A 20,063-nucleotide genomic window follows, 5' to 3' on the forward strand; every position below is an offset into this window, starting at 1 on the left:
CACAGTGCGGGTCACACAACCAAGGTGGAACAGATGTTATCAATTTCTATGGTTGCATGATTTAAGTATTTCATTTCCATGAAAATAACAGAGGATTCCTTTAATGCAGGCTTCCTCAAACTTGGCCCTCCAGATGTTTTTGGCCTACAACTCCCATGATCCCTAGCTAGCAGGACCAGTAGTCAGGGATGAAGAGAACTGTAGTTTCAAAAACATCTGTAGGGCTGAGTTTGAGGAAGCCTGCTTTAATGGAAGCCATTTAAAAGGAAGAAGTTAGATTTGGGATTTTTTAGCTGCTGGAGCAGCGTGGTCCATGTAACCAGAAGTAATAGGAAGTCCAAGCTTGTGAGCCTGAAGTCAGAAAAATTCATAAAGTCTTGTTCCAGCCTTTGCTTCACTTGTATTGTGTGGGTTAAATACTCAAAGGAGTTTGAAAGCATCCGTTCAAGGATCTGAAAAGGAACAAAGGCAAGAGCAGGTGGGGCCAGAGGCAAAAGTAAGCCAAATATGAGAGCCAGTGTGGTGTAGTGGTTAAGAGCAGTAGACTCGTAATCTGGTGAACCGGGTTCGCTTCCCTGCTCCTCCACATGCAGCTGCTGGGTGATCTTGGGCTAGTCACATTTCTTTAAATTTCTCAGCCTCACTTACCCCACAGAGTGTTTGTTGTGGGGGAGGAAGGGAAAGGAGAAAGTTAGCCGCTTTGAGACTCCTTCGGGTAGTGATAAAGCAGGATATCAAATCCAAACTCTTCTTCTTCTTCTTCTTCTTCTTCTTCTTCTTCTTCTTCTTCTTCTTCTTCTTCTTCTTAACTTTGCAGGGTAGACTATACTTCACACACACACAAGTCAGAGGTTTCTACACCCCTACACAGCTCTCTGTCCTCCATCCAGGCAAGCACAAGTCATTAGCTCAATTCAGAGACATATTCCAGCCAGGTAACAGCATGTGCGGAGCCAGTCTGCTGATGGACAGGGTTGGGAGGGAGTCCCAAAGGCCAGACAGCTGTACATAGCCTCTGGGCCTGAGTCTCCCCACCCCCCAGTTGAACAGCAAACAATATATATTTCCTGCTTGGCAGGGGGTTGGACTCGATGGCCCTTGTGGTCTCTTCCAACTCTATGATTCTATGATTCTATGATATATATGCCACTTGGTAGAGCACCATATACAAGTGAGTCCCATAGCCGAAGTGCTCACTATCTATACGTGCCATGCACACAGAAGTAATTAAAAAGAAACATTTTTCTTTCATGGTTTCAATACTAGAGTGATGTACAGTGGTACCTCTGGTTATGTACTTAATTCGTTCCGGAGGTCCGTGCTTAACCTGAAACTGTTCTTAACCTGAAGCACCACTTCAGCTAATGGGGCCTCCCACTGCCGCCACCGCCTCACAATTTCTGTTCTCATCCTGAAGCAAAGTTCTTCACCTGAGGTACTATTTCTGGGTTAGCGGAGTCTGTAACCTGAAGCATATGTAACCTGAAGCGTATGTAACCCGAAGTACCACTGTAATGCTTTTAGACTCTGTTAAGGTGTCTCTATACTGTAGTTTATTCTAGGAACTTTTAAACTAGCATACAAAATCCAGAGACTAGGAAGCTACGCTAAATATTTCTTTGAACATACACCTGCAACCAAGAGTTCCCTTTGGCCCCACAGGCTTCTAATGTTATGAACACTCATACTTCCTGCATTCCATTCATTAAGCTCTCCACAGAGAATTTCACCGTGTCTTCATTGTGATTTCTGTGCCTTTTTTGCTTAAGAGACACAGAATGGATTTTAAGAAAACATGGAATGGCATTTTGAGTAAAAGTCATTTTTGCAGTTCACTGAACTCATGTCTACAGTTGAAACAGATTTGTGTTTCGCTTTACATTTCCTCAACACTTCCAAAAAAATGATGTCCAATACTCCAATCCAAATTTATCTTGTTAAGTCAATTTCTGCCAATTAGTGAAGGACCATTTCCTTCTGTAACAATGAACAGTGACAGCAAACTGCTACCTTTGCATTCTGCCTTCATCTGCAAACATCCCAAGACCTTCATCCTGCATCTTCTTGACTATAATTTTCAATATTGCATCAATTTCTGTTAACGTAACATCAGCAACTTTTCCTTCCCGAAATTGCAGGGACTGCAGCTGCTGGGGCAATTTCCATTTCAGTATGGAACTACTTTAAGGGGGATTTGGTTGTGATCAATATATTTAGGTTCCTAATTTTGAACCATTTGCCTGTGTGGCTTTAATCTGCAGTAGGATGGTGTTGTTTGTTGCTATAATATTGCTGCATGCCACCCCAGTCTCTGAGCAGTGCAAGATTCCAGGAGTTCTAGGCGATTACCCAGGGTTCATGTTTCCTTCTTGGACTCGGGCACAGTGGAGACTGAGGTGTCTTTATGACATAGGATTTATTTACACATCTACACAACCTGAGCCGGCAATGGAGGGGTTCACAGCATCACCACCCCAAAAAGGTCTTCTTTCTCCCACAGCCGCAGACTTGGATTCAAACAGAAATCAAACATTGCTCTCAGCCATTGCTCTGACTCTCTCTCCAGATTGCTGCTTTACTGTTAGGTCACATCACTCCTAAACTCTCAACCCTGGCTTTTTTGTCCTTCTCACCAGGTACGTGCAGAGAGGGCAGGGATAGGCAGGTACACTTGCCACAGGCCTTGGAGGGCTAAGCCAGCAGGGCTCCTGCCAGAGACAAGCTGCTTTCCCCCCTTTAGTTTATACCTTTTAGTTTATAACAAGCTCTACATGCGAGTTAAGGAAGGAGCCCACCCATTTGTCATCTCCCAGAGCCCCTTCCTTTGTTCTCCTGACACCTCACCAGGAGGCTAGTCTGTCTATTCCAAGAATTAGAAGCCTTGATTAGATTTTAGCACTTGCTGGATCCAGGTATTAGAAGGGTCTGGCATACAATTTAACTAACACACACACAAACACACGCAAAAAAAAAAAACTCATAGCACTGCCAAACACTGGCGCACTCCATAAACAAACACATTCAATGTACTGATGAAAGTACTGGGATTCTCCATTCTCGGCACTTAGCCTCCCAACCTCCGTGGAGATCAGGAAATCCTGCTGCGCTTATGTAACACAGCAGAACACTGATGAAAAGGTTTCAGAAGGGCAGTAAAGGGATGGGGAAGCAGAGGAGCCAGATATGGGAAGGAAAACACTTTATTCAAAGCCTCCTTGGCAAAAGGAGCTGAAGGAGAAAAATGTATTTTTATATCTCCTGCCAGCTTTTGGCAGCGGAAAAATCTCTTTATGAGGTCTGAAGTTTAAGGTGTGTGCTAATGTAAGGATTATTCCCTCCCCAATCAAGCGTGTGTACATATAAATAGAAGACAGGGCCCTGCTCCATTTTCCATGCAGTACAGGCACGCAGGTTGACTCACCAGGGCTGCCCTCCATGCTCATGTGGGGGCTGTATTACAGACAGCTTCTGCAGTGGGGACAACAACTATGTCTGAAATTGGTCCTCAGGAGAAATTATGGGGCTCACCATGTCAGGGACAAAGCCAGCATCCCTTGCTTCCCTCTGCCATAAAACACAGTACAGTCTAGCATTTTTCGAATAGCGGGGTTTTAGGCACACTGAACTGTATCCAAGCTCTGCCTGCCTTGGAAGAGCTGAGTGTCCCTCCCTCCTTCAGTGAGCTGAAGAATGCCATCAACTCTCAGGAATGTGGTAAAGCCCCAGGACAGGATGGAATCCCAAGAGAAGTGATGAAAGCTGGCTTCAATTCTTCTCTCGTGACACACCTCCACTGCCTCCTCTTGCAGTGTTGGGAAAAAGGATCCATGCCACAAGACATGCATGACGCCAGGATTGTGACCCTCTACAAGGACAAAGGTGACCTCCAAGACTGCAACAACTACCATGCGATCTCCCCGCCGAATACCGTGGGGAAAGCTTTCACAACAGCAGCACCTGCTGTGGTTGTAGAGACCGATATGGAAGAGCCATGCTTTGTTGCAGCTGAGGCAGATGAAGGCGTTTGGTTGTCCTGCTGCAAATGCACCAGGGTGTTTCTTCTCTCTGCACTGCTCCATTGTCCACCAAGGCAGACAGATGACAACCATTGTGTCCAGTGGTGGCCTGGCACTGGCATAATACACTTCCTTTCAGGGCATCCCAGTTTCCCTTGCATCTCCTGAAAAGCAACTCCTGAGTGATGGGAACAGTATGGGATATGGCACAAAGGGATACAGTAGGATGTAGAGATGTGAAGGCCCGGGGGAGAAATGAGCAGGAAGCAGGTTCCCCATCCCACAAAAAATCCATTTCCCCCGCCACCTGGCCTTCATGTATCTAGTAAGGCTTTCATGTCTCTAGTATGTTCAGACTTGCACAAGTGGAAGTGCTTTCCAATAGTGCAAAGACACCACTGTATGCAACCCATTCTTCCCAGTATCAAACTGAGGTGTCATAGTTGCACACAGAGCTCTTACCTTGTCCAAAATGTGTGAGACACTAACCCTCATCCTGAACTACACATTCAATTGTGCTTCTCAAGGGTGAAAGACGGGGTCTTAATGCCTTTAAATAAACAAGTGTCTCTCCTTGGGGTACGGTAATTGTCTTCTAGCCACCCCACCCTACCAGAACATGGCTCCCTCCTGCACAACATCAAGGGCCCAGAGCCCACATGGGAGTTGATCATGTTACAACTCATTCTCCAGTAATGGTTGGGAAATTTACCTTCTGATAAATGGGGCGATGTGGGCATGGCCCAATACCTGATCTTCATGGTATGGGAAGAATCCTTGTTGCAGCAACTCCCTTGCTGCCAACATGACATGGGACAGGGGAAGCTTGCTGCTGTCTCATTTACCTTACACCAGAAGGTGGAAAGCAATTCTTGCTCCTCCAAGGAGAATGCCTATTTGATCTGAAGCCCCTCTCCAGTATCCTGTAAGCCTGGCAGTAATATGGTTTGCCACCAAAGCTCCTTCTAATCACAAAAAGAATCCCCAGCAAGATGAGCAGACAGCAAGCCAGCCGTCCTCATCTCTCTGTTTTCATGGGAACCTAAGTGCTCAGCACTGCACCCTCAGATTACAACTACTGATAGCTCAACATCAGCGAGCCGGCAGAGCACTCCATAAATCAGGGGTGCCTCAATATGGTGCCCTCCAAACGCTGCCGGAGTGCAGTTCCAGTCATCCCAAAACATTTGATCATACTGCCTAAGGCTGACAGGAAGCGGCATCCAACATCTGCCTACCCCTGCCGTAAAGAACGATCCAAATACAGGAAACAGCTAGGATTCTCCACTGTACCCATGAAACTTTGGACCATGTGAAAAAAGGGGCACAAGCTCCATCACTGAAGACTGCCATCCTATCTACCTGCCAGGCTGTTGAAGCACCAGTGAATTTAGGGTAGTTCCCCAGCCCAGGGCACAAAGCCAATGGGGTGCAATATTATTACTATGATTATAATCATCATTATTACCACCTATATTTATGCAGGTACCTACTCAAAGTTAAGGTAAAAAAGGTAAAAAGGTAAAGGACCACTAGATGGTAAAGTCTAGTCAAAGGCAACTATGGGGTGCGGCGCTCATCTCGCTTTTCAAGCCAAGAGAGCCAGTGTTTAGGCGCAGGTCAGACAGGCAATTGAATTGCTGCAACTATGACATAGTGCCCTTGAGCCCATGCACAAAGCAAAAGGTGAGAGAGGGGAGGGCAACAAATTTTGTCCTCACTCAGGGTGCCATATTACCCCAGTCTGCCCCTGGTTGCAGCTTTCTTGACCCAAAAGTCTGCCTACATCCACTGTGCCTTTTCCCTAAGGTACGACATTGGGCCTCTCCTGAGTTGAGATTCCAACACTTGGAGGAATAGAGTCATACACTGGTACCTGAGATGGAACATATGAGGGGGTTCCTAATACATTATTAAAGAGAAGGCTGAAAGTAATTTAATACTGTCTTTAATGAAAACCCATTAGTTTGAGTATGTTTTTATTTATCTGGCAATAGGCATAAGTGCGTTTTCAAGTACACATAAAAGTTGATTTGAAAATTAGACTAGCTTTAAATAAAACATCCGCTCCTAATCACAACCAAATTGCATAATCCAGCAGTATATTCTAGTGACCAAAGTGAATGTGGAGAAGAATGGCAGCCCTGCAAACACCAGCTTGAAAACCCCAGGAGACAGAATCATAGAATTATAGAGTAGGAAGGGACCACAAGGGGCATCTAGTCCAACCCCCTGCGTTGCAGGAATCATTTGCCCAACATGGGGCTCGAACCCACAACACTGAGATTAAGAGTCTCATGCTGAGCATGGAAGGACAACTCTGGATTCAACCTCCAGAATGTTCAAAGTGCTCTTTGGCCACTGGCCCAGGCGCATCTAAACTAATCCTCTTTGCTCTCACAAAGGGCAGTTCTCTATGATCTTAGGCAGGGGATCTTCCTCAGCTTTTGCTCTTTTAGATCCTGTTTCACTGGTGGTGCTACGAATTGAATCTGGGATCTTCTGCATGCAAAGCATGTGCTTTGTTGCTGAGCTTCAGTAAATAAACAAACAAACAAACAAACAAACAAACAAACAAACAACACCTCATCCATCTGACTGGGTAGCCCTCTGGGCAGCTTCCAACATAGTATAAAACAACTATGCATCAAATATTAAAAACTTCCCTAAACAGGGCAGCCTTCAGATGTCTTCTAAAAGATGTTTATTTCCTTGACATCTTGATGGGCACCACTGCCGAGAAGGCCCTCTGCCTGGTTCTCTTCACTTCTCAAAGTGAGGGAACTCCCAGAAGAGACCCTCAGAACTGGACCTCAGTGTCTGGGCTCAACCCTTCAAATATTGCCCCAACCTTATTTCTTGATATCCCTTCTTTCCCACTGCCATGCACCCTTCAAAGTTCTGACATGGCTTTGCAATTACAGTACTTCCCTATCTTCTCCTAGAAAGGATTTCTCGGCCCTGAAAGCAAAAGAACAGAATGACTAAACTATACAGGTTGCCACTGCTTCTCCAGAGAGAATGTTTTTACTTTGGTTTTTGGTCCATTTTGTACTGTGTGGTCTATAACCACCATCACATCCCGCGACTTCGTTGACAGTTCCTTGAAACAATATAATTATGATGCACGTGCATGCTTGTGCAGAAGCGTTATTTGTGGGAGTTTAAATCCAGAAGCATGCAAATTAAGTTCAAGGTGAGTCAAACAGGAGGCAGCACCAGAGACCGACATGGCTGCCTATTGGAAGGTGGCCTTTTAGTGACTGGTGCACTTAGCTGGCCTCCAGAATTCAATAAAAGAATTCACTGAAGAATAAGATGGACAGGCACTCCCCCTGCTGGCCAGAGTACGGGCAGCATGTCCAACTCCACGTCCACGTGTGCAGCACGTCCACCTGTGGACAGCAAAGCACTTTGAAAGCATAGCAGCAGAGCACGTCAGGCACCAAAGCAGGACTCAGAAGGGTTGCAGAAGCTGTCTCCAGACCAGGTGCTCAAACCCGGTGGTGCAACAGGTCTGTCGTTCACCTACTTCATGCATGAGGTGGTGGCGGTGGCATCAGGGGAACTGCAACAGGTGCAGAACAAAAACCCACTTTTCAATGCAAAGTCAAGAAACTTGATGCAGCTGGAGCTGGTGGAACTACAGCAGTGTGAAAGTGGAAGGAATGAGTGATGCAAACCAGGTGATTTGTATCATCACCACCTGTGCATTTTCTGGTCTTTGCCTCAGAACTAGACTTGCAAGAACAAGAGCAATTTCCACGAGCTCGGGACATCTGTGTCTGAGCTGTACCACTTCAGATAACAAACGAAGATTCATGAGTTTGCATGCTCCTCTCCGCAGAAAACAAGCATGCCAAGGAGAAGGCTGGCACTAGAACCCTTATTTTTGGCATGCTAGTTTTGTACGCAAAGGGGAAGAGATTTAATGTTCCTACAGAAGAGCAATGGCAATTGTGTGAACTCCCATTCGCTGCTTGATGTTGTGCAGTCGAGACACCAGTGTGCCAAGGACTTGCCCTAAGCCCTATAAGTCTCCCAATCTATTGCTCTTTCGGTAGCTTTCCTTCCATAGTTTTAAGTATTATTAGAATGGCATCAACTTCTGCTCGGGGTTCCTCCTCCTCTGCTCCAGCTATTGATTCCCTTCATAACTCATTTCAAATGTGATTTTGATATGATCTCTGCAGAGCAACACATACAGTAACTAAAATGAAAATCTCCACTATGCTAATTTTCTGCTTGGGAGAAACATAAATCTGCAAGAATCTTCAATAAAAGGAGGACTAAAGCAGGTTTTTTTCTGGATCCTTAATAGTTCATTCTAATTAAACTTTGCTAAATGTTACATTGTACTCGTAAGCACTCTCACACCCCTGGATCTTGGAGCAAAGATGGAGGCTTTCCTGATGTGGCTCCCATGAATCACAGCCCGCATGGCCAATGGTCCCATCAATGGATGACAGGAGCCGAAGTCCAGCAATACTCAGAGGATCCTGCTGGGTACAAGACCTGCTTCAAGACTCCAGTTCTATATACTCCCAGCACAATCATCATTATAATAAGATTTCTGCCAGTCACCACTTGAGCAAATGGGAGTTTTCTCTTGCAGCTCTCCAGTGCACAGCTTCATAGGTCCCTCTGTGAAACATGATTCATCATGAGTGCCGGGTGCTGCCGAATGCAGACAAATGTCAAATGCAGACATGCAATTCCAGAGGCAGTCGAGTGACTGGATCTCTGCTTTTAATAACCACTGTGCTGTTTTGCATCAGGACAGAGGAGCACTTTACAAAACAGATACATCACTGCAGCTACCTTGAGACAGTGGCTGCGGGGGGGGGGGGAGTGGCGGCCTGGATGAGACAAACATTGAGAGAGAAATTTAAACAGGAACATTTAAAACCTGGAGAAGCGACAATTAAGAGGCAGCAGCCGTCGTCTAGTATTTGAAGAGCTGCCACATAGGCGATGGAGCAAAGTTGTTCTCCTTTGGTCCAGTCAGCAGGACCAAGAGGGGTCCAAACAACATGGTAGGGGTTGGGGGATCTGGAAGAAACCTTAGGAAGGGCTTTTTTGGGGGGTACTAGCAGTTGGGGAAGGGCTGTAGCTCAATGGCAAAGCATCTGCTTTGCATGCAGAAGGTCCCAGGTTCAATCCCCAGCGTCTCCAGGTATGGTTGCGAGAGAACCCTATCTCAAATCCACAAGAGCAGCTGGCCAGCAGTGTGAACAATGCTAAGAAAGAACTAATATTCTAACTCAGTGAAAGGCAGCTTCCTATGTTCCAGTTCGAGACTGACACAGACTGTTTCACAAGATGCTGGGGTTTCCTCTTTAGCTGCTTTTGAACAGAAGCCAGGTGGTCACCTATCAAGGACACAGTAGCAGGGGATTTCCTACACTGGCAGGAGGTTAGACTAGAGGTCCTTTGGGATCCCAATTCTATTAAAGTTCAGCATTGCTTTCTGATGTCATCTTTAGAAACTAGGCACTGTGTGTGCAGCGATTGCCATTTGCGCATGTGCAGAAGCAGCGATCACCATTCACACATGCGCAGAAGCGGGCAATTGTCACTCACGCCTGCGTACAACAGCACCTCTCCCAGCGACCCGTTTCAACTTCCGGACGGGCCTCCGGAAAAGATTGTGGTTGTGAGCAGAGGTTCCACTGTATTGTTCAGCTACTCAGGAATTTCTGGCAAAAGGTTCGACAAACCACGAGCCATTCAACAAAACAAGTAAACAAGCCACAACTTGCTTCGTCAAAATTTGGTTGGTTTTCCAGCTGCTCTTGCCTTGCATCTTTGTAGCTTGGCAAATGTTTGTGGTGGGCTGGTAGAACGGAATTGTTCAATTCAGACATAATGCTAACAAACCATGGTTAGTCTGCTGAGCCTGCTTGGCTAAAGTGACTACAGAAGACCAGTTTGTACATGTTTAAGGCACGTGTAACTGGGCACACGTGTGCCGTGTTCAGACCTGGGAGAGGGTGTAATGGAGGCATAACGGGACGGGCTTACGTGTGCTCTGCCATCACATGTGATGACCCAGAATGCAACCCCAAACAAATCAGGTGTTGCCTGCATAGCTTAGTACTTTGTGTGAACCAGGCCTATTCTACAGGAAGCTTGGGGGGGGGGGGAATCTTAGCAGCAGCCAATGAGACTCACCTAAATTCCTTCCCAATTTCATCTATGGTGATTTCGTATAGCCCAAGGATGAAAGCAAACTCCATTCTCAGACCATCATTCTAACATCCCATTCTGATGATATGTAAGCAAGGGAGAAATACTTTGTCCAAAAGATCACTGCTAACATGTCACATTAAAACTCATACAAAATCCACAGATTTATCTAACTTGGTTTTCTAGTTATTGAAGCTCCTGGCTCAAGGCAGACCATCTCAGAGTTTAAGCTCCAGCCCAAATTTGTTCTTACTCCCATACCATAATTCCAACTACTTCCCTAGGATCTTTTTTCCTATTTTATTATTTTTATGCATTTTTGCTTCATCAGTGGTTATTTGAAGGCAACTTATCTCACAAGCAGTAATCTTCTGTCACCATTTATTCAGTTCCCAAATTGGATTCTAGTAATATCACACTGATATGACAACTGAGTTTATTCATCTTCAGCATGTTTAATAATATGCTTCGAGAGGATGCCATCAAGTAGCTTGTGTGGAATGCCACAAAACTAATGAGGTGCTTGAAGCATGAACATGTTCTTTATCAGGGCCTGAGGTTGAACTATGACTTGCAGCTCAGGTTCCAATGAAGAATAGCATAGGCATTTGCCACATTATCAACACTCTCTGAAGTTGCTGTCACTCACCTACCCATGCCCTGTTTCATTTGATGTGCAACAAATGGCTTCCTACGAGCTCCTCTGTACAAATAGTTTTTGTTTTGCTTTGTTTGTTTTGCTTTGTTTTCTTAAACCAACGTCTGAACTCACTTCGGTTTCAGATTTGTTTTTCCAGCTAAGGAGTTATAGGCTGGAAGAGAGATCAACCACCTCTGCGTCATATGGGGGCTCTTGCATTTGTCTCAGGATAAGTGACCATTCAAACAGCAGTATGGACATTATCTTTAGGTATGCAAGTAGAACAGGCAACTTAGCACAAGCACACCGTGATCCAAGAGTGAGCTGAAATAGTAAGCAGGAGGTCGCAGGTGGGGCACCGAGGAACACCCTACGGTGCAAGTTAACAATCCTGAAGCAACCTCCAAAATGCCATAGCAATTTTCAGTTGTCTAAACCTGTCCTAACTCCATCTGGAGAAGCTATATATAAAGACTACTTGCGGGAAAGAGCATCCTTTCTGAACTGCCCAAGCTGCTAGCTGCAAATCTACAAGTTTTTCTTTGGTACTACTCATCTCTCTCTCTCTCTCTCTCTCTCTCTCTCTCTCTCTCTCTCTCTCTCTCTCACACACACACACACACACACACACACACACTACCCTCACTCACTCTGCCTTTTCAAGTTGTCTGAAATATGCATTTCCTCAAAAACCTGACAAAAACCTGACACGGTGATAATTTTCTAAGCTATGTTGCTCATGTCAAATTATTCAACATCTGTCTTCATGCTCACAAAAATTAGCATAAGATAGTGGTTTCTGATGACACCTCTAGTGAAATATTTTGACTTGTACCAGTAAGTTGCAAACAACCTGTCGGGTGGATAATGTCAGCTTCCAAGTACTGCATACTGTATTAAAAGATGGCTCTGCGGGTTGTTTGGGGTTTTTCAGAGCGAAACCCAACTGACCTAATGCTGGGTTTGGGCTATACAAAGGGCATAGGTGATTAGGCTGTACAACAACACCACAAACAGGCAGGAGAAGGCATTCATAGCAATACTACACAAGCTAAAATCCATGTTTGATGCTGAGCATGTTTGGTGCATAGAAAATGAAAATCTGATTGAAAAGAGGAAAGAAGATCTTGGGGGAGAATTATACATTTATGCAGCACTGAGCATTCCTGCTGTAAGATAAGGATGGCATCCCTAGAACAGGCATAACCAAAATCAAACAGACAAGGAAGGCTGACTGAACACAGGAATAAGGAAAGTTATATATTACCACAAGGAGTATTATACGTATTTGACTACTTAGTAGACTCCAAAACCTAGCCATTTTTGATTCTATCGGCTAGGATGAAAATGGAAGAAAGATCTATGAGGGATGGAATAAACAGTTTGCTTGTTGTGATTTTTAAATTGCCCTACATCACAAGCAATTCCGGGATAGTGTGTGTACAAGTAAAACAATTAAATTTAAAACCACAAATATGCCAGAACTGCAAAACAAACACCACAGTGAGGAATCTAATTCCACTGACCATGAACTGGTGAAACTGTTCCAAGGCCCTGAAGAAATAGGTATGTCTTGAGACAACACCTGAAACATAACAGTGAGGAAGACAAGCAGACTTCAAGAGAGGGGAGTCCATAATAAATGGGTGCCACAACCAAGTAGGCCCTACCTCACATCACCACACAGCAAGCTGAGTTTGTCAGTGAGATTGTAAGAAGGACCTTTCCTGCAGATCGTAAGGCCTCAGCTAACAGATATACACTTCTGGAATACACATTTTGATCTTGTTTCACAGCTGGTGGGACATCTGAACAATGGAAAAGGAGTTTAGATCACCAGATTTGGGAATGCTATTCACTCTGGGCATGTGCACATCGTAGGAAACCCACACAGTGTACTTATTACATATAGGACTCACTGGGTCTCACTAAAGCAGGGCTCTCAACTGCCAGAAAAAAATGGTCTGGCCCTGCCTGCTTTTGTGCCTTCAACTTCAGCTTAGCATATTAGTGGCGGAGCTAGGGGCTTTGGCACCTTGAGCAGGGACGTGGCACAACTGCGCGAGCATCTCAATAGGGGTGCCGCCTGCGGCGATGTCAACCCCCCTCAGGGATGAAACCCGGGGCAGACTGCCCCCTGCCCCCCTTCCTACGCCACTGAGTATACTGGATTTAGCAAGTGAAGCTTTCCATGGCATAAACAGAAGTGGAGAATCTGTGGCCTTCCAGATGTTGCTCCCACCACCCCTAACTGGGCCATACTGACTCTGACAGGAGTCCAACATCTGGAGAGCTACACAGGGTCTAGAGAAAAGTATCGTCACCTACTAATGTACGCACATCAATCTACTATTAAAAGGTACAGGAAATAAGCTAGCAAAAAGACTACGGCAAAAACAAACCTAGCACATGTTCCCCTATGGTACTCACAAGGCAGTAATATACAGGCAGATTATTCCACTAGGCACCCTGCCAGCATCAGAAATATAGAGTTGACCCCATAATCTTAGAAAATGGGAAATCATTCACTCAGCCAGATCCTTTTTTATTTCTTTTTTTGTCGTGAGGGAAGAATTGCTCCTTCCTGTGCATATTCTGTCTACTTTTCCTTGTCTCTGGTGATGGAGATCTCCCCACAACATTTCTGTCCGATTGCACATGAAGGATATTTTCCCTGATGCTCAGCCTATGTACTCCTTTGAAGCTCATCGCTTCACCTTCCATCTCCCACCCTGGAATGTTTCCTTGAAGGTGTTGATTTGTTTTCTGCAAGCAGACAATGATGAGGGGCTGCCAACTCACAGGGCCTTTTCCTCAGCAAGGGAAGAGAAAGTTGGGCTGTCAGCTGCTCCATGTTAGCAATAAAACACTCCTATCAAGGCTTGTTAAATCCTGTTTCTAAAGTAAACAAAGCAGGAGCCCAGTTTCCACCGGCCAAAACAAAGCTACTCAAAAAAGCCTGCTCTCAAAAGACTGTAGACTTTATAAGATGGCCTTTAAAATAAGTATTGAAAAACAAAAAACAAAACTCCCCCGTCTTTCTCTGTATACAGTACATACTTAAAGAGAGAGAAAATATTTGCCACAAACTATTTGTAGAGGAAAAGAGACAAACCCATTTCTTTTTCTCAATGACTATCTCCTTTCCACCCACCTCTAATGTATTTTTCACCCTATTTGAGACATTTGTTGCTAAATGCTTTATTAAAACAGTGTTTCCCTTAGGAAACCTACGAGATTGCACTATAGACACTTTCTAGGCCCAGAAGATGTGGCTGCATTCACATACAACCAGGGAGTTATTTAGGGTATTTCTTTTTTATCATTTTCACAATGTAGAGCAGTACAGCCTGACAAGGAGGAATTAGAATTGTCAACCAGTTGTTGTCTTATTTGCACACCCAATACAACCGTGTTTGACCAGGCAAACATAACAATGGCATGAAAATTCAATGGCCACCTGATCTAATTTTTTCACCATGGACTTTACAACAGGTTCCACCAAGTTCTTCCCTGATCCTGTCATTTGTCTGGTTTGCACAAAACTCACTTAGTTTTGTTTGTTTACCCAGAGTGTGGCATGTTTGAATGTCCAAGCTCAGTTCAGCAGACTAACTAAGGCTTGTTTTCTGGTGACAAGTCATGACATGAAGCCATGTTGACTTACAAACCATGACTTGTTTTAACTAAGATATGGTGTTTGGACATAACCCAACTTGCTTAACCATGTCTTTTATGGCCTCCCCACTCAAGAAACCTGCCAAGCAACAGCGGCACAAAGCAAGAGCTGCTGAAAAACTTTGGAGAAACAACATGTGGCTTTTTTGCTTGGGCTTGCTGAACAGACCATGGTTAAAACAAAACCATGGCTTGGCATTGTTTGTGAAGAGTCAGTGTCTACCTCAAACAACCCTAGGAGATAATGCTCAGTGAAAACAATCTAGAATTCTCATCTGCCCTACTTGTGGTGGGAATAAGTTTTATAAGAGTCTTTTCCGACTAGTTCAAGAGTAGAAAGGTCAGACTGCTGCTCTTATCTCATTTCAACTTCTCTTCCAGGACCCATTTATATATTACAACCTCCACCATGGTTGGCCAAGGTATTTTGTTACCCGAGGCACAATAACATATGGCATTCTCCCCCCTCCCCTTGCCCCCAAGTACAAAGTACCCAAGGCTGGACAAGTTACTTTGACACCAGAGAAAGAAAACTCCACACAAGCGCCACACCCTGAGATTAAAAAGACAATAAAAATAAATTAAGTGTACAGCCAAAAAAACAGCTTCCTAAGGTGGCTGCCACACATGGATGTCCCTCTAAATCTTGTCATATGCAAGTGGCTATGGTATGGCAAGCCATTCATACAGCGTACTTCACTATGGGGTTCAGGGTGATTTCCTTTATGGCAGCACAAATCTCTCTTTGGAGACACGGCAGCAATCCCCCTCTCCACACGCAGCAATTTTCGGTGGCCTCCACAAAGTATAAACCAGCTCACAATGAGAAATGCGTAGTAGGAGTCAGAGCATATGAAAGGATGGTTAAAGGGAGAGGAAACTGGCTTTCTATAGATGTGTGAACGTGGTCAAAGTCGGCACAGGGATTCTGTTGCATCACCAGCAGCTCATGTAAGATTTGACATTTGCCAGCCCTTCTTTAAACAGCTATACAGCTTTTAATAGGAGAGGGGTGTGCGCACATGCAATTTTCTGCGGCCAGCTTAAGCTGAATGGAAGGAATCAGATAACTAGGGAAAGGAAGATTATTGGGACTCAGACACCCTTCAGTCATCGTATCAAACACCAATTTGTGTAACAAGCCTCTTCAGGCAGCGAGCAAGCTAGATGTACTTTGGACTCCCAATTATTCCATGTCTCCACTCCAAGTGTCTCCCTGTAACATATATTTTATTTATTCCATCCTTTGCAATAAACCTTGGCAGAGGCCTTTCAGGAAGACCCACGTGGCCTATTATTTAAAGGGTACGTCAAATGGATATTTTATCTGGTTTAATCGGATTTAAACTTACTACATTCAGATTGATAGAATGTATTTATAGCCTTCATACCAGCGCATGTGACCCCCCCTCCTCACCGTCTGCCTTCCTTGCCTCTCTAACATTCAAGGGTGTGTGTGTGTGTGTGTGTGTGTGTGTAAGCGTACACACAACATTTGAATTCCCAACCCTTCCACATTTAGTGCCACAAGAGGCAAACATTCAGAACATGAAATACTCCAACTATATATAGCTTGAGGCTCCAGCTCAAGACCAGCATTTAGGGCAAAGGGAAGGAGGATTGTGGGGTGGGCAGGGGGTTGCAGAGTCTCTAGTCCTGCTTTAAGTTTCTTTGCAAGTGTAACAGCTTTGATACAGCACCGCCAAAGCGCCATTAATAGCTGGTGCTTCACCTTCTAAACAAGCAGCTGTGATCGGAGAAAGCTCCTGGAAAGGAAAGGCTTGTGAAAAGACAAAATACTGAAAGTTTGCAGTGTGCCGATAGAATAGCCTGAGCCATACACACAGAAAATTCTGTTCTATATTAAAACCAGCATTCACTCAATAGATAGTTGAAAGAGGGAGAGAGAAAGCTGATAGATTTTTGTTCGTGTTTGTACAACCAGGGTTTGGGGGAGCCAGAGAAACCCTGCAGAATAAATGAAAGTCTTGTGTACAGTGCAAGCTTTAAAGAATGCCTCCATTACAGCGAAGCTTGTTTTCCCCCACCCTGCATTCTCTTTCTCCCTAAAAAATACCATCAGGATGTTGATTTAAACATGGAGAGGGTTGAAAGAAAGAAGGAATCTACTAGAAAAGAAAGAAGCCTGAGTCTGAGGAGTGAAACCCAGGGTCTAATATTAAAAAGAAGCCAGAGGTGTAGGAAGATTGACAATCTTAAAGGGCCTGAAGAGGCCTTTGAAAGCAAGCCCACCAGTAGTTCTGCTTGGACTGCAGCAGCCAGGCTAATTAAAAATAAAAAGTTTGCCTGGGAGCATATAAAACACCCATGGGGATGTAAAAACCTGCGCACACAATGGTTCTCTCGCCACAAAGACATTATACACCCCGTCTCACTGCTCTCGGGTGCTTCTCCTAATTTCCCTCTGGACCTTAAATCCCCCCATTCTCCCTTCCCCTTGACAGACACAGAGATACAGGGGCTGAGGAAGAAGCTGGAGCAAAACAGCATCTATTTAAAGCAGTTATTTCACAAAACAGAACTAGACTCCAGCTAACAACCCCAGCCCTAAGGGAGGAGAATAAATTCCCTTTTTTTAAAAAAAAGAAAAGCATAATTAAAGTGACCTACAAAGACTTTTAGCTGCAGTGGGGAATAGGCTGCACCGAACTCAGCCTTAATGGTATTTACACATAGGTAAGTTCCAGCTAAATGCTGGTTCAGCTGTTATTGTTTTAACTCTCCCTCTCCCCTGTGGGGATATGAGAGACACGCTTCTTCTGAAGGGTGACTTTATTACGATGAAGTGGTAAGGCAAAACAGGGCTTTGATAAGTCTGGCAAGTTCTTCTTTTTAAAAACAACAACACACAAAACCCATAAGCAACAAATATAGTAAAATAGGAGTTTCTGAGATGCAGAAGCCGGGGCAGCGTGAGCGCACCTGCACACGCAAGCGTTGGCGGAAGCGCCGCATCCCTTGCGCCGGATAAGTCCCTCACTGGCCGGCCCTAGATGAAGCCGACAGGCAACGACTCTTGCGCTTGTTTGGGACCACGGCGGTGCGCGCCGGCTGCCCGGCCAAGTGCACGTGTGAGCGCGCGCGCGAGTGCATCCATTTGCAAACGGGGGGCGTCAGCTGTAGTGGGATCGTGGAAAAGGGGTAGGGGCTGGGAACGCTTCTTTCACAAAATAAATAAGAGCCGGGGAGGCAGTGGAGAGAGGAAGGCGATCGAAGCCGCCACCCGAACGACCCCCCCGCCCCACTTTTTTTTTTTAAGCCCACGGAGCCAGTCAAGGAGTGGCTGGCGGATGGAAGGGGCGCGCTTTCTCTTACCCCCACGGCCCTCGCCGCCTTGCGCAGCGAGCATCCATCTCCACACCGGCTCCCCAAACGTCCCTCGCAACTCCCGAGGGGCTCTCCCAACAGCAACAGCGGCCGTGCATGCGCGTTGCCGCTTTGCAGAGCCCGCTCGCATCCCGCTTCATTTCAAAATCGCGGGAGCTCCATGGCGACTGGGTCGGGCTGCCTTCCCTTCTGGCGATCCGGCCTCCACGAAAGAGCTGGAGGGGAATCGGGCCCCTGAATATACTTCCCCGGCCGCCCCCGCCCCCCCTCCCCCAGACAAGAAAGGAAGAGGGGTGCGTGGGTGGGATTCCCCTTCCCCGGGCGCCGTGGGTGCAGGCAGAGCGCGCGAGAGAAGTCGCTGGGGGTTGTCTAGAAGCATAAACCGGATTGCAACCATATTAGACTTTGGCAATGTGGTTCTAATAACCGTTTAGGAAAGCCCGTCTGGCGGCCGGTCTCCAACAGCAGCAGCGGCGGCGGCACTTCAGGCCCGCGCTTGGCTTGCAACCCCGCTTCTGTGCGGGCACAGCGTCAACAAGTAACCGAAGCGGGAGGGAGGGCGCAACAGCTCGCACCGGCGGCGGCGGCGGCGGGTGCTTCGCCCGAGGGGAATGGGCGACTCAAAGCGGGAGGAGGAGGGCAATATTCAGCAGCCCAACGAAATGGAAAGCAGCTTCGTCTCCCAAGAGGAGGAGGAGGACATAGTTTTGTACACATTACGCACGCAAACCGAAAAGTGCATCTCTCTCTTTACCAACAACAAGTTGAAGGGAGCCGAGCCATGTGGGCACGGGTATCCTTGTGCCATCCCCAACCCACCGCCTCCCCTGTTTTGCCCAGGACGAAGCTCTGAAAGGGTTAATCGGCGGCGTCTCTCTCGCCTCGTAAATCTGGAAAAGGGAGCGGGGGGAGAGAGGCGGCGGCGGCGACAGCAACAGCACACAGGCAAGGAATTACGAAGTCGCGAACCGGGCTGGTGGGGGAACCTATTGCTACATCCATCCTCTCGCTCCTTCCTGCGCTCTGTGGGCACCATTTACTTTCTCTTGCTGCTGCAGGTGCTTTTGGGGAGGAGAAAAAAAACTTTGATCCGAGCCTAGCTAAGCCCCCTCCCTGCACGCCCCCAAAGCAGGAAATCGTGCAACACACACACCGACCCCGCGTCACTTACCGTAGACCCCTTGTCCCCTGGTGTACACCGGGACCAGAGAGAGGAATAAAACCCAAATAGTCTCCATCTTCAAGGCAGAAGCTTCATAGCCTGCGAAGAAGAACAGCCCAAGCACCACCTCCAAAAAAAGCCCAGACAGCATCAGGCGGTGGATTCGAGAGAGGCAGGCGAGGAGGCTTTTCCTGAGCCGGCTCTGCTGTTTTGCGCTTTTGTAGATATATAGATATACTGTATATTAAAAATGCCCACCACTTCCTGGGGCTCGAAGCAGGAAGAGATGGATCCAGCGAAAGGAAGGGAGCCTTGGCCGGGCACGGGGCGCCTCAGCCCGGCTTAGCCAAGTCAACTCCAGCCAGTGCTGCTCGGGAAGCTCGCGATCTCCTCCACGCACGCACACACAACAGAGCGAGGGAGCGAGTCAATTTGAACGAAGAGAAATATCCGCCCTCCCCAAACGGGGAGCAGTAATTGCAAGTGTAAAAGGTGCGAGGAAGGGAGGAGAGGAAAAGCCAGCGAGGGATATGGTTTCTTCCCCCCCTCTCCTCCCCCCTCTCCTCGCTCCCCGTCTTGCCTTTCGCCGGATCCCGGAGTCCTCCCAGAAGAAAACAAACAGAACTTCACGCCCAGACGTGGAACGGCGACGAAATAACAAGACGATTCAAAACCAGAAGGCACAAGACGAAGCGATCCAGTGGCGACGCAAAATCCACAGAGAACTTCCGCGGGTTCCCCCCCCCCTTTCTGGCTGTGCTCCGATTCCTTTCAAGCAGAGGGAGTCGTATTTGTTGGGGGGGCGGAGGGAGAGAGACGTCAAGTGCTTTCTGAACTCCCCAGCTTCCCAAACTCAATCGCCTGCCAACTGGGGCCAACTTGAGAGATGCAACGACGACGGAGAGCGAGGGAGACACACGGAGTCCTCGCCCTCCCTCCTACTAATGAGCCTCTGGCTGCAACCCCAGGAGCGAACAAGGGGACGCGAGGAGGGAGGGGAGGCGGGTGCGCGCGTGTGTGAGAGATGGGG

General features: G+C 46.6%; 1 protein-coding gene across 5 annotated transcripts in view; it reads right to left on the reverse strand.

Annotated features, from left to right (window-relative positions):
• MDGA1 (MAM domain containing glycosylphosphatidylinositol anchor 1) overlaps nt 1–19,952 on the reverse strand; it is a 253,690-nt gene extending 233,738 nt beyond the window's left edge. For 2 of the 5 annotated variants that reach the window (XR_014005922.1, XR_014005923.1), the window contains exon 1: nt 19,043–19,952. Coding sequence is in view for 3 of the 5 variants with exons in the window: in XM_081186380.1 (XP_081042506.1) it covers nt 19,043–19,184 (142 nt within the window). In the remaining 2 variants the exon portion in view is untranslated. Of the gene's footprint in view, nt 1–17,859; nt 17,935–19,042 lie in introns of those variants that run through there. The other 3 variants (XM_081186380.1, XM_081186379.1, XM_081186381.1) reach the window with 3 other exon arrangements.
• Nucleotides 19,953–20,063: the final 111 nt, after the last annotated feature.

Source organism: Podarcis bocagei (assembly GCF_964188305.1).
Source record: "Podarcis bocagei genome assembly, chromosome: 3".
NCBI lineage: Eukaryota > Metazoa > Chordata > Lepidosauria > Squamata > Lacertidae > Podarcis > Podarcis bocagei.